The 14513-nt window shown below is 51.3% G+C and overlaps 1 protein-coding gene across 2 annotated transcripts in view; it reads right to left on the bottom strand.

Moving 5' to 3' along the window:
• GALNT14 (polypeptide N-acetylgalactosaminyltransferase 14) overlaps positions 1-13442 on the bottom strand; it is a 205479-nt gene extending 192037 nt beyond the window's left edge. The window contains exon 1 of one of the 2 annotated variants that reach the window (XM_072770627.1): positions 13241-13442. In XM_072770627.1, coding sequence (XP_072626728.1) covers positions 13241-13369 — 129 coding nt within the window. In that variant the 5' untranslated portion in view covers positions 13370-13442. The remainder of the gene's footprint in view (positions 1-13240) is intronic. The other variant, XM_072770626.1, reaches the window with a different exon arrangement.
• Positions 13443-14513: the final 1071 nt, after the last annotated feature.

Below are 14513 nucleotides of genomic sequence, written 5' to 3'. Positions count from 1 at the left end.
GGGGTAGAAAGTCAACCTCACCAAGACAACCAGTACATTCAAAAGCAATCGCCTTAAATCTTTATCCCGTGAACCTGAGTAAAGATTCTCTCCATCCCCTTGGCCTCATGTTCCACTTTGACTCAAAAGAGAGAAAAGACTCCTCGTCATCTTACAGTCCCTTTCACTGTGAAAAAGCCATCCTAGAGACATAGTTGCGTCCTTCTAGTAATACACAACACAGTATAAAATCCAGGAAGGAGACGGTTCTAGAGAAGAGTGGCCAGGGGCCAGCAGACAGCCACAGCTCCATACCCTACTGCTGCCCCAAATTTGCCCTGGGCAAGGAGGGCAGAACCCTGGCGGGGACATCTCCTGCACCAGGCTTCACATACAGCCCCACAGGGGCTTGAGGGATGAACCAATGAGTTTGGCCCAGTGTCAGGCACCCCATGGTAGCTAGGCATTCAAAAGGAGAAATTCCCTCAAGGGGCTCACTGTCCCTTGTGAACCATCCTGATGGCACCCCAACATGGGCTCCAGAATCACCCAGACCTGTCTTAGCTCTGCCATTTACTAGCTCTCCTGATTTGAGCAAGTTATTGGAACTTGAATCTCAAGACCCTCATTAGCAAAATAAGGCTAATCAATGTCATCCACAGGTAATATTTATAAGAGAACATTTTCACAACCTGTATGGTTCAGGCACTGTGTAATCAGAAGGGTGCCAGCCTTAAACTCCCAGCATGACTGTACTGACAGACACCAGCTAAATCTCAGCCTGCTGACCTCATAGGGTGGTAATTAATGAATGACTTACTATAGATAAAGCACTTAGCGTTTCTCCCAAAAGATAGTCACACACCCCTCTCTCCTCAGAATACTCTCCTTCCTGCAAAGACTCCTGGCATATGATGATGGTCATAAGGATGTCAAATGGTGGTCAATCTCTAGCACTTGAGAAAGGACACCTGACAGTCACTTGCATCACTTACCGAGGTTATAGCCAGAGCTGCCCCTTGGCTCTTGCTGGAGACAGCATCTCTCTCCAGGCAACTCAGGAAGCTCCCAAAGGCTCTTTCAGATGGTCCTACCCATGAAACTCATAGCCACCCTCGGTGGGAAGACAGCTGAAATCTCACACTGCTAGGGACACACATTCAACTTGCTTGTAGAAAGTAGAAAGATGGCCAAGGTGGGGAGGGGAGAAGAGGTGCTGGCACCTGAAACACCCAAATGTCCATCCCATCCTCCTTGAACCCAGGATAACAAGCACCAAATCTTAAAGTGCCACAAAAAACAACCACCACCACCACCAACCATGTCATATCTTTGGCAATTAACTCCAGCATTGAGCTCACAGGGAAAGCTCTACAATCCCTTATCCCTCATAAGATGCTGTCCCCTTGGAAGAGATCTAGATGTTGCTCCGGAATAGCCCGACTTTTTCCCTGGAAAGACCTCCCACACTTCAGGGTATGACACGTGGCACTCACTACATAGCAGCTCTCCCGACCCTCCCCTACCTTTGAGTCTGGAAGGAAACAAGAAAATGACCAGATTACAGCTCAATAAACAAATATGTTTAAGATGACTGGAGGAAATTGGAAGTCTTGGCCCCAAAAGAGAAGAAAGGAAATTGCACATTATAAAAAGGAATATGCATTTACAGTAGAAAATATAAGTGCAGCTTATTCACGGTACTAATAGCAGGTATTTGTTTTTGGTGCTAATAATCTAATTAGCAGTCAATCCAATGCATCCTTTATCATCAGCTGATCCATAATTACTGCTCCATGCTGAGTATTTTCCCGGCACACGATAGCTTTCAACTCCTCAGCACAAACAACCAAATAATTGGTGCTATTATGCTGGATAAGAAACTCCTCCTCTCCGAGGGATGATATTGGGAGTGGTTAGCTATCCACCAGGGCCTCTGCATTTTCCCATCTGTTGATCACTTCTCACTGTCCCCTCTCCAATCAGTCTTGAGGTGTGCCTAAAGCACACCGTACCATTCATATGAATGTGATACCTTGCAGACATCCTTTTTTAAAGTTCAACCCTGGGACCAGAAACACTCCCAGTCATCTGCAGGAGGGAAGTGTTTATAAGGATGTCAAATGGTGGCAAAAGCACAATATATTTCTCTTTGGAAATGCTGTAAAGTTTTCTCTTTGAATGTTGTTATAAAATGACTTGTCCTAGAAGAGCTAGCTTCTGACATGAAACTACTGCACCAATAGCTTCTGGTCGAAACAAGATGTGTACAATGCCCAGAAGCAGAACAAAGGCTGCTCAAAGGGCTACTGGCTAAGGTCAATATCTATTGGAGTCTTCACTTCCAAGAGAGCACATCTGGTGTGAGTGTGACTGTGTAGGGAGAGATGGAAGCATGGCCTCAACAAGGGAAAAAGAGTAGGCTCAGGGTCCAGACAGGTCCCATCTGGAATCCAGCTCCTCACTTCTGAGCTGCAGGACTTGAGGAAAGTCACTTAACTTTCTAAGTCTTGAGGTTTCTCATCTGAAAAACAAAGCGAATAGTCCCCACTGCACAGGGCTGTTATGAGGAATGGGTGACTTGACACACAAAGCACCGGGCATGTACTAGAGGCTCAGACTGTTAGTTCCTTGCTTTTATCCGAAATACCAAACAAAACAAAACAAAACAAAACAAAAAAAGAAAAGAGCTGTTTCCTGAAGCTAACAGCTTGTGCCACATAATTCCATTCTCTGGATTTAAGCCTCCATCTCTTACCTGGAAGCATAGGTAGAGTTCACAGCTACAGCAGCCAACCTCCTCCTCAAGGTTCCCACTGTCCTGAAGGCCCCGCAACCACGAGCACTCTCCAGGAATCCTTCCCATCTTCCTATGATCCAGGAACTAAGGGGTTAACACTCAGCACATACTTTGGTTGGCTGGTGCCCAACCATGCCAGTTGTTAAATGTTTCCCCGATGATAAAAGGGAGTAAGATTTGGGAAACTGGAAAGACATATCAAGACCTTTCTCCAGAGACAGTCTTATCCAGGAAACAGGAACCAGTAGCTATAAAAAGAACAAAAGCTACTATGTTCTGACCCCCAAATGAGGTGCTAAAATCTAAGTCAGAAGCCACACACGCAGTTCAGATTTTTTTTTTTTTGACTTTTCATTGAAGTGAAATACACACATAGAAAAGAGTATGCATTGGATGAATTTTCACAAAGTGAACACATCGAGTAACTAACACCCTGAGCAAGAAACTGAACAGAACCAGTCCTTTCCAAATGTCCCCTGCCTCCTTTAAAAAAAAAAAAAAAAAAAAGATTTTAAGGGAGATCCCTGGGTGGCTCAGCAGTTTAGCTCCTGCCTTTGGCCCAGGGCGTGATCCTGGAGTCCCGGGATCGAGTCCCACGTCAGGCTCCCTGCATGGAGCCTGCTTCTCCTTCTGCCTGTGTCTCTGCCTCTCTCTGTGTATGTCTCATGAATAAATAAAAAAGATATTAAGATCTTATTTATTTATTTGAGAGAGAGCAAGCACAGGGGGTAGGGGAGGGGGAGAAGCAGACTCCCCGGTGAGCAGGGAGCCCACACAGGGCTCCATCCCAGGGCCCGGAGATCACGACCTGAGCAGACACTTAACAGACTGAGCCACTCAGGTGCCCCTCCCCTGACTCCTCCTTGTGACTGACTCGAACCAAGAGTCCCCATGAAATTGACTTCTAACATCATAGATTAGTTTTGCCTGTTTTCGTACTTTATATAAATAGAATCCCACTGTCAAATCTGGCCTGCCCGCCACCTATTTTAGCACACCCTGCAAACTAAGAATGCAGTTTACACGTATAAATATTTGAAAATACGTAATCCTAAAGGGAGAATATTTCACGAGATGTGAAAAATATATGGAATTCAAATTTCAGTGTCTATAAATAAAGTTTTATTGGGACACAGCCACACTCATTTATTTATATATACTGTCACTCTACAATAGCACTATCGAGTAGATACAGCAGAAACTGTATAACCTGAAGAAGAAGAAGAAGAAGAAGAAGAAGAAGAAGAAGAAGAAGAAGAAGAAGAAGAAGAAGAAATAATAATAATAATAATAATAATAAAAATAAAAATAATAATACTATCTGGCCCTTTCCAGAAAAAGTTTACCGACTCCTATTCTAGTGCATAATGCTCATTGAAATACAAATTCGCTTCTCTTGGGCTTATAGCTAGGAGTGAAACTGCAGGGACACAGGTATGTACTATGTTCAGCTTTAACAGACACTACCAAGAAGACTTCCAAAAATATACCCTCAGTTTTAGGAGAAAAGCTGAAACCTGGAGCGGAAACCATAATGTCAGTTTTAAGAGAGGCTGGGAGAAATTACAGGGAGTGATCTCATCCAGAATTGAGCAAATATGATTAGAAAATCATTAGGGCCTCCGAGTGGAGAGGGAAAATACCAAGAGTTACTAGGCTTACACTTCTTTTTGCTCTTACTCCACACACGGTCTTTAAAAATACAGTTCCCTTTAATGTTGCCATGCTCTATGGAAATTGACAGCAGTGAAAAAGTCATGTGTCTGCTTGGGATCTTGGAGTAGACACTGACTTTGTCATTCAGGCCACATAAGAGCACCACGATGAGCCCTGCGGTAGTTAATCCGAATTGCAGCTAAAATATCCAGGAAGACATTAGCAGTTCCTGATTTTATCCTTTCCTAAGTTGAAACATGCACATGGGCAGCAACTATAACTCACACCCATCCTCCCAAGCAGCCACAAAGAAGCTGAGTCCTGTGCTGGGTCCAGCCAGCAGCCCAGCTACAGGTCAGGGTCAGTCATCCAGGGTCTTCACAGCTGAACAGCATGACCAGCAGGGCGCCCTCTGTCTTTGAGATGAAGGTTCCAGTGATGCCACCGATCTCCTAAAGGCACTTCCCTGGAGTCATCCCCCGCCACGTACCTGCCTCACATTTCAAGTAGGACGTTTTCAGTTCTTTCAAATGACATTTTTCCTCTTAGAGGGGAATTGCTTCTGATTGTTTAAGGACCACATTCATCATGAAAGGGATTCAAATCAACGGTGTCTGTCTTAATTGCACAATCCTGTTGACTTCTGAGACAGCAGCCTCGTGAATGACAGCAGAGCCTCATTTCTTGCTGTCAACCTCCCCAGCTAAACCAGGAGGGGCCTGGCTGGTGAGTGTGGGCTCACCGGTATGAGGACGGAGCCACTTCCCACAGCAGAAGGCAGCATCCTGTGGAACAATCCTGTAGGGCCTGTGGGCGTGTTACACCTGGCCCATCCTGGAAGAAAACCAGAAGGCCACTGGAGGGCCTGGCCCTCCAGTGGCCTTCTTGAGATGGGCTCTCTGGTGCCCCTAAAGCCCACTTCTCAGTTCCCTACTGCATGCAGAAAAGCAACGCTGGTGTTTAAGAGGTCAGGAGTCATTTCTCAGCAAGAGCATTAACTTTTTGTCCATGTGAAACCATACATATGATATACACATCCATAAAACAGATTTCATTTCTCCCCAGAAAGGGAAGCTAACCAGAACTTGAGCATGGCCAGAATAGAAAGAGGACGAGCTTTAGAGTCAAAAGAGTGAGTTCAAGGCCATTTACTGGTCGGGGATGCTTGCCAGAGTCTCTTCCCCCTTCCAATCTCGTCTTCATCATACTCGAGAAAGTGAGAGTAATAATAATAACTTCCACTTCATGTGGTTGCAGGAAAGATCAAATGAGGTATGTGTGAACACAAACGCTGTGTAAACCATAAAACATCACAGGAAGTGGTGGAGGAAAGGAGCTACCACTTAACGTCCTGTTCCTGATCCACCGTTAATTAATCAAGTCTTTGAGGCAGTTCCTCTGCCGATGAAGACCCCAGCCCCACGGTAAGGACCTCAGTCAATTCAGCACCCAGCTGGCAGCCATCAATTGGCCATCTATTAACAGCCAATTATCTGGGCAGCTTAATTAATCTGTGCACCACGTGCTCCGATCTCCCCGAGATCCTAGAAAACAATGAGCCTGATATATAGGTGCCAGCTAATTTTTCAATGGCCATCAAGGAATTTGGCGTGCATTATGCCTGTGTGTTGCAGCTGCGAGTGATGGGCGCATAAATATTGATTGGACCAGTCTCTCTGTGGCTTGGCGGGGCCGGGGGTGGGGGCTAGGGGAGTAATGAATGACTAGGGTGTTCTCCAAGGAACAAGAGGAGCTACATAAATCTTCAGTCCCGACCACGGGGAAGAAAATCCTAATTTCTAAACCTTAGTGAGACAAGGAAGAGAGGCAGGGAGCCCTCTTTGGAGAGAGCTTGTCAAGATGGGGCGGTCACACCCTTTCTATAGATGCTCTCCTGGCCCCGAATGAGATGCAAATTGGGTTTAAACAGCCGGGATCATTAGGAAGGAGGCAGCTGGGTGGCTGTTCTCTTCATCTGGGAATTCAAACCCAATGGCAGGAACATGTGAGCGCGCCGCTCTCTCCTGCATTTCCTTGAAAGATCTCTGTAGTGCTTACAGTTAAGAAGACAAGTGACATGAGGAGAATTTAATTATTTTTTTAAGTGCCTAATCTTGTCTCTGCGAACGGTAAGCGGGAGAGACGCGGTACTTGGAAGCGGCAGCGTGCAGGAGGCAGTGGGGGAGCGGGCTCCCCGGTCCCTGCGGAGCAGGGCATCCGAGCCCGATGGGCAGGGCAGCCCCTTCCCTCCGGCCTTACGGACCCCGCAGGCCGCTCCTGACCCCGGCTGCAGCCTGCAGGGAAGTCCCGGGCTCCTGTCCCCCAAGGCCCCCACCTCTCCCTGGGGCTCCCAGCCCAGGGTCCCGGGTCTCCGTGCTCCAGACCCCACCAGCTCTCCAGGAGACGCAAAGATGGGGACGGAGAACGTGGTGGAGGGAAGAGCTGCTGGGGAGACAGGCGCAGGAGGACAGAGGACCCCCACTCACAGCAGGAGGCCCCCTCCCCTCTCCCCCCTCAGCTTCCTGGCGCTCATTAGGTCCTGTGACGGCAGCAGCTGCTGCCAAATGCAAAGGCTGCTGCCCCAGAAGGTCACATCAGGCCATTTATTCTGAAATACCAAAATACCAGAGCCAGCAGATTTCAGGAGCTTCTGCAGAATTCCCCCGGGCACCCGAGTACCGTGTGTGTTCCTCCAGAGCCCAGAGGGGTTCTTTCTTAATCAGCTCAACATCTGAGGACTCAGAGACTGATTTATTTTTTGGTTAATCTAGCGTTTCTGGTAAAATAATTAAAAGATAAGTAAGAGACACGGAGTATCTGTGGCATAATTATTTATAGCCACGAGGTCTCACTTGGGCGTGATCTGCGGGTCACCCAAATCGATGGAGACTGCTGGTGGGGCCAGTGGGAGACGGACGCGGGGCCACAGCACGCCCCCACCCCCCATCTCACAGCTGGGGAGACTGGGGCCCAGGGGAAGGCCCCTGAGTTACCTCTGGCTCTGCCAACGGGCTGCAGGTGAACAAGGAAGGCCAGAGGGTGACGCTGCACCCACTGCAGGCTGGGGAGCTCCCAGGGGAGGGAGCGAGTCTCTGAGGCAGTTGGGGGGCACCGCAGCCAGTGGCAGAGTCAGCAGCCACCAGTGGCAGAGTCAGCAGCCACCGGAGAGGACGGCGACGGCGGGCACAGCCACGCTCACTCCCCCGGCAGATGGGGAGTCCGTGACGTGGGGCTCCGGGGTGGAATGTGCCAAAGCCACGGCAGGGTGCAGGGTTCACAGACTGGCCCGGAGAGGCGAGCGGGGATGTGCCCCTCCTCCCTAATTCAGATGCTTTTCCAGAAGTGCCACCGGGACTTTGAGATGCTCTGGATGAGGGACAAAACCGTACACGTTGGACAGTAAACAAGGACACGGCAACACGTTTCTTCAAATGTGCCTGATAAGGGATAAGAGTGTTCTGGAAATCTGGGATGGAAAGCTGTGGGAGAGGATGCAGGAGAGGAGGTAGACGAGAGGGCCGGGAACCAGGCCCGTGTGGAGACCCGGGGCCTCGGCGTCAGCCACCGCAGCCTCATTCTGTCCCTGGGCCGTTTACAAACGACCTGCCCTGCGGAAATTAACACTTTTAAATGATACAAACACAGCAGCAACCTTGAAAAAGGATAGTCTCTTGACAGGCTGGGGAGGCTCTTGACAAGGACGTTAATTTCTCTTTCCTTCTTGATTTTGCCCCTTGGTTTTCTCGGATTTGAGCAGGATCGTTCTGTGCCTCCAGAACATCTGAGACAGGGATTCCCGGTCTTTGTTTCTAAAAGGAGGAGGCCACTCAGGGGAACAAGGGTTCAGGGAGACAGCTCCCGAGAGTGACTCAAAGGGAGTCCCTCAGAACAGATCCATAGGTCTGAGAACAGGGCCTCCCGCCTGGCCCTGCAGGGGTGTGCTGGCTGGGAAAGCAAGCTGGGACATGGGTACCACCCAGGGCAGGCCAAAAACCAACCAAGATGGAGAGATGATTCTCACCCACCTAAAGGCCCAGGTTTTGGGGGTGGGGGGAGAGCTCAAGGTTAAAAAAAAAATGTAGCTTCTTGTGATCCACAAAACAAAGACATGCCATTTCTTGGACACCTGACGTTCCAACCTACTACTTTCATATTTCCCATTCTCTTACAGCAACCCCTGCTGGACCACAAGGCAACACTACCCTCCACCTGCTCTGAGAACCGCCGCAGAGGCAAAAACAGCCCAGCGCAGGACACAGGTACCAGCACACAGGAGTGGATGAATGGGCCAACATTCATCTGACAGTGGGCTCCTTGTGTTCTTGCCAGAATCAAAATTCCCTGGACAGAGTCCAATATGCATGCACTGAGTATCAGCAGATTAATAGGGTCTCTCTAAAATTCATGATTTTTTTCTAATGGGAGAAATGATCTACTAAATGGGGAATAAAATAACAGTGTCATATACTCAAGGTATTTGCGGTATGCAAATATTACAGAAAGACAAGCTCTTTTCTGATAGTGTTTGCTATATTTCTAGTAGAGCACAAATACATCTACATGGGCCCGAGGCACTTTATTCAAAGCCTTTACATTTCCAATACCTTCCTCAAAAAGTACCCTCAAGCCTCAAATTCTTTTTCTTTTACTAAGCCCTAAGCCCCTGGACTAAATTTAGTTTCTTGGAAGTAAGAGACAAATTTGCTGCTTTTTTTTTTTTTTAATTCTGTCAGTTATTGTATAATTCTCCAAATGGCAAACAAACGATATTGGAAAGAAGAAATGAAAACATTTTTCAGGTATTTATAGTGGTACAGTATTTATCACTAAAATACAGTTTGAATTAAGACACCAAACTTGTTATATGATTTTCAATTAGGAATTAGAGCTCTGCAGAATTTGGGGGTGGGGGACCTGGTAAAAGAATCCAATCAACATTAAAAAGTCAAACTTAAAGAAATCTTTACTTGAGCTATTAATAGAACCAGCCCTTCTTGGAACTAAAAAAAAAAAAAAAAAAAAAAAATCCAATTAATTTCCTTAAACCAGGAGTGCAGCATGCCTTCTCTATATCAGTTGGATTGTGACAAGGCATAGGTTTTATTTTATTATCAGGCCCACTTTGGAGATCCCATCACTAGGTGAATGAGGATGCTTTTCAATGCTGGGTGGGAAGGCAAGGAAGGACCCAGGAACTAGAGCCTGTAGCAGACCCCAGGGAAGGTGACTTGCTGCATGGAATCTATACAGAGGGCTCCCTGGCCCAGGAACCCCGGCCATAGTCTCCAGTCCCTCCACCAATTCCCTGACTTCTCTAAATGGTTTTAAGGGAAGATGAGCCCACTGCTCGTGCTTTGGAAAATAAGCTCACCCCCTCCATCACAGTGGGAAGGTGCCTGGGCGAGATTAAAAACTTCCCTAAGGCTTCGACATGCCCAAGGCAGGAGCTCCCCCCACCAGCCCCCCCGCACAAGGAATGAACATTTCCTAGGAAAAGCTGGGGTAGTGAACTCACTCCAACTGAGTTTTTTCCCCTACAATAGACAAATGTTCCATCTGAATCCCTACCACTGAGGCAACAATCAGCCCTGGCAAGGATTCCTAAATCAGTGGTGCTTCAACCACTGGATGCAACCCTCCCCATCGGGGTGCAAAGAAGCCTCCTCTGCCCCAGATGACCTCCTCCAAGGGCAGAGCACAATTTCCCTCCAAGGTGGTTCCCTCACAAATTACAACATCCTCTGCCTTCCCTGGAGCTCTCCAAAGGAAAGTGTCTAGGGATGAGCCATGGAAACGCTGGAGAGTAGGTTGGGAAGCACAGGCTGTAAATATCCCTAGCCTTACCCCATCAGCCACAAGTGCAGACCCAGGCAGTCCACATAGCATGGCGGCATGGAAGGAGCCTGTCCCAAAATGACCCTATTCCATTCTGATCCCTGATGCTGCCACTTAGTAATAACCTTGTTATCTTGGGCCAATTGTAGAACTTCATCATTCAGTCTCAACTGCATAAAAGTATGATCTGCCCTATATCAAGTGAGCCAATATGCCATGAAATAGAGTTTGTGAATTTGTAAAGCACTACACAAATGCTAGCTACTGTTATTTCACCTGAGTGCACATGCTCACACGAGCTCGGTCCTGGAAGAACTCAAGAAGAATGAAATAATCCGGCCATATTTACATGGGGCCAACCAAACCACAAAAAAATCAACACACTTGGTATTCTTCATCTAGCTCCAAATGATACCCATCAATAGGCCGCTTCAGACTCACATGCAACACTTGTAAAGACAGTGATTCTAGAACCTTCTCCCAAACCCACTGAATCATAATCACTGCAATAAACCCAAAACTTGTATGTTAAATGAGCTCTCCAGGGGATCCTGACGTGCAGTCAGGTTTGGGAACCAGCTGCAGTCCTCTGGACAGGATGTGCAAATTTCCAAAATAGATCAGTCCCAGCAATAAAACTGTTCTGGCGCCAAGAAGGACTCTTTGTCTCTCCATCTCTTTCCTAGATACATGTACCAGACACAAATACACACAACACATAGATGTGGACACACAAGGTCATACACCCAGGGTGAAAAACAGAAAGGAGAAATACACTAAGAAGGGGGCCTGATAATAAAAGGTATCAAGATTTTAATTGTGCTTCGAAAGAATACAGGAAATGGGAAGAAGAAATAAGATGTTCAGACAAAAAGCAAAGGGTCAAAACTAGAAGACCCCCTCTTCCATGCCTGCACCCACTATGCCCAGAATTCCACTATTAGACCACTCCCCCAATCCCATCCACTATGCATTTATTTATAATTCTGACTCAACCAGGAATCCGTGAAAGCCTTCCCAGCTCCCTGCAAAGGGGCACGGACACAGTATCCTCATCACAACAGGACACAGTATCCTCATCACAACAGCCCCCAAACCTAGCACAGAGCCTGGCATCTAGCTGTACTCAATAACTGTGTGTCCAGCACACACCAGGTAAGGATGAGAGACAAAGTGCACAAAGAGGGATACAGATTTCTTGTCCCAGCTCCCTGGTGTAAACTAAGAATAAGCATACGGTAATGAGGTTCAAGGTAATGAGGTTCAAGGCAAAATGGAGAGAGTTCACGTCCCTGCAGGCATCATTAACTGCATCACAAGGAGCAGAACCACCCCAGGGAGAAAGAAGAAAAGCTCTCCAGATCTCCCTGCAGGTGCAGGTGTGAGGTGAGGAAATTGATCCAGTGCTCCAAAGGCTGCTTGAAGTCACCAGTCTGATCCCATCACTCCCCTGCTTACTAACCGCCCCCTCAGGGCCCCTAGCACCCACAAGGTCCTAGCCAATCTGACCCTTATATACCTGCCCTCAACCTCATTCCTGTCATCAGCCATGTGGTTTACGCTCAAATTATGCCAAACTCACACAACCTGCTGTGTCATTCCTCTCAGCCTGTTCGGTACAGTTAACCTCTACCTGGAATGCCCTCCCTACCTCCTGGCAAAACTACTGTTCATCTTTCTCAACTCAGTTCTGTTACATCCTCCTCCTCCAGGAAGTCGCCAGGCTCCCATGACACCCAGAGCACTGAGCCCCGTTGGCCCTCAGCGAACTGCATGGTCCTGGCCCATTCCTGAGCAAATCCCCTACCTCCAGAGAGCCAATTCTGCATCTCTGGACCCACAGCACCTAGCGCATTGCTTGTGGAACCCAACTGGGCATTAGCAAGATTCCAGAAGACTTAGCTAAAAGGGGATCTGAGAGACACCTTGATATAGTGGAAAGATTCTGAATATCAGAGGTCTGAGTTCCAGAGGGATCTAAGGCAAGGTACAAAGACTGAACCTGTTTCTTAATCTACAAAATTAGGATACCACCCAACTTATAAAATTACTTAGGAAGAAGCACCCACTGTGTGCCTGGCACAAAGCGGGTCCTCTGTGCTACACTTCCCGGGGAGACTCCCCTCTCTCCCCCTTCTGCCCCTTTTTTGGCCTCCTGCTTCAAACCACAACCTCCTCCAAGGGCTTTTTCCCAGTTCACAAATGTTGCCTGGCTGTCCTCCTTCTGGGTCCCAGGGCCGGGTCTGCGGAAGAGGAGACGCAGGAATGGGGGCTCTGAATTAAAGGAAGGAGTGAGTCTGGAGGGAGAACCTTGTGGCTGCACTTGGGCAGGAGTTGGAAAAGCCGCTTAGATCCTCATTTGCCCCAACTCCCCACCGACACCAAGACGTCTGCTTGAGGAGCCGGTGCTCCTCAGCGGCGTTCAGGGCGCATTCAACGTCCCACGCAGCTGAAGAGCTCGGGGACAACTGGGAAGCAGGGGTGGCGACAGGCCGGCGCCCACCCCCCCCCCCCCCGCCCCGGCAGCAGGCGCGCGGGAGGCGGCACCGCGCTCGCCCGTGATGCACAGGCGCGGCGCACCCCGGGCCTCCGGCCTCCCCTGGTCGGGCCTGGCAGCCGCGGGAGGAAGCAGGTCAGCGCCGCGGCCGGACTCCTCGCGGGCGCCAGCCCCGGCCCCCGCCCCCCCGCCGCCCGCGGCGTGCCCCGACCCGCCGGCCGACACCCCTGCGCGGCTGGTGGGCGGCGCCCCTGCGCCCCGGGACCCCCGCGCCTGCCCAAGTTCGGCGCCCCGCTCCGCCCGCTCCCACGCCCCGCTCCGTGGGTCCCCTGGGTGCCCCGGGCCCCTCTGCACCCAGAAGCGTCGGTCCGTGGCCGCACCCGGCGCCCCGCCACCTGCTCGCGGCACCCGGACCCCCGCCCCGGCTTCCCGGGGCTGCGCGCACTCCCGCAAGCCGCCGCCCGGGCCCGTACCTTGGGGGTCTGCACTTCGGGTCCCGGCGGCACCTCCAACTTCTTCTTGGTCACCCAGAAGAACAGCAGCACGGTGATCCAGAGCACCCCGAAGATCGGCAGCGCCAAGCGGCGAGTCAGGCGCCGCATGGTCCCGTTCGCCGGGTCGTCTCCGCGGCGCCGCGCCCCGGGGGCACCCCCTGGCGGCCAGGGTCTGCGGGGCAGGAGCGCGGGAGAGCGGCGGCCCCGGGGTCCGGGCGCGCGGGCGGCGAGGAGCGGCTGGGCGCCCCGCGCTCGGGAGGGAGGCGAGCAGGGGCGCGGAGGCGAGGCGGGGCGGGGCGGGCGGGGGGGGCGGCGAAGGGCGGCCGAGCCGGACACCCGCGCGCGCCGGGGAAGCGCAGTGGCGGCCGAGATGCTCCCCGCGCCGCCGCCGCCGCCGCTGCCTCGCCCGCCGCCGCCTCGCCCGCCGCCGCCGCGGGGAAACGGACTCGAGCTGCGGGGAGGGGGGAAGGCGAGGCTGTGCCGGGCCCCCCGGGAGGAGCACGACGGAGGAGGGGGAGGGAGCGCGGCGAGAGCCTGGGCCCGGCAGACCCACTCCGGGGAGCCCGGGCGGCAGCGAGCGGGGCCCTGCAAGGGGGCGCTACCGCCGCCCTCCGACCGAGGCGCACCGCGCGGCTCCGGGGCGGCCTGGGGCGGGGCGGGGCGGGCGGGACCCGAGGCTGCAAGCTGGGCCCTCGGGCCGGCCCGGGAGGACTTTCCCGCCCGCCCGCCGCGGGGGCTGCACGTGGCGCTCAGTCCCGGGCCCGCCCCCAGGGCCCCCGCCCTCCCGGAGCCCGCGCCGCGCTGCCCCGCCTCCCGCCCTCCGCGAGGGCACTTCAGCCGCCAGGCCGAGTTCAGCCGACTCCCCGGGGTGGTTCTCCGCCCGCCCGCAGGTGCCAGGCAACTTTTTCTGCTTAATGGAACGCTGAGCTGGTCTAAATTTAACTTTAAAGAACTCTTTTTAAAAATTAAGGCGCAATTATCTCCCTGAAGGGTTTTCCGTCCCTGTAAAGCGTCGGGGCTCCGTGCTTGTAAGGAAGCGGGGATCCAAAGGTGTGCCAACCCTATGGGGTACTTGGAAAAGGGCCCCGGGAAAGACGCCTTTCCCAAATGCCTTTGGAGTGTGCATTCTCCTTTTTGCAGAGTCCAGCCGTTTTGGTCTGGAGGCAGAGCAAATTGGGAATTGGATTCCCACGTAGGCCTCAGCTCCGCGGGAATAACGGTGCTGTCACAGGACTAGGGGGTTCCAGGCCTG

Source organism: Canis lupus, chromosome 12 (genome assembly GCF_048164855.1).
Source record: "Canis lupus baileyi chromosome 12, mCanLup2.hap1, whole genome shotgun sequence".
NCBI classification, from domain to species: domain Eukaryota; kingdom Metazoa; phylum Chordata; class Mammalia; order Carnivora; family Canidae; genus Canis; species Canis lupus.
The sequence above is the reverse complement of the archived record's forward strand: the minus strand, read 5'-3'. Positions and strand labels throughout refer to the sequence as shown.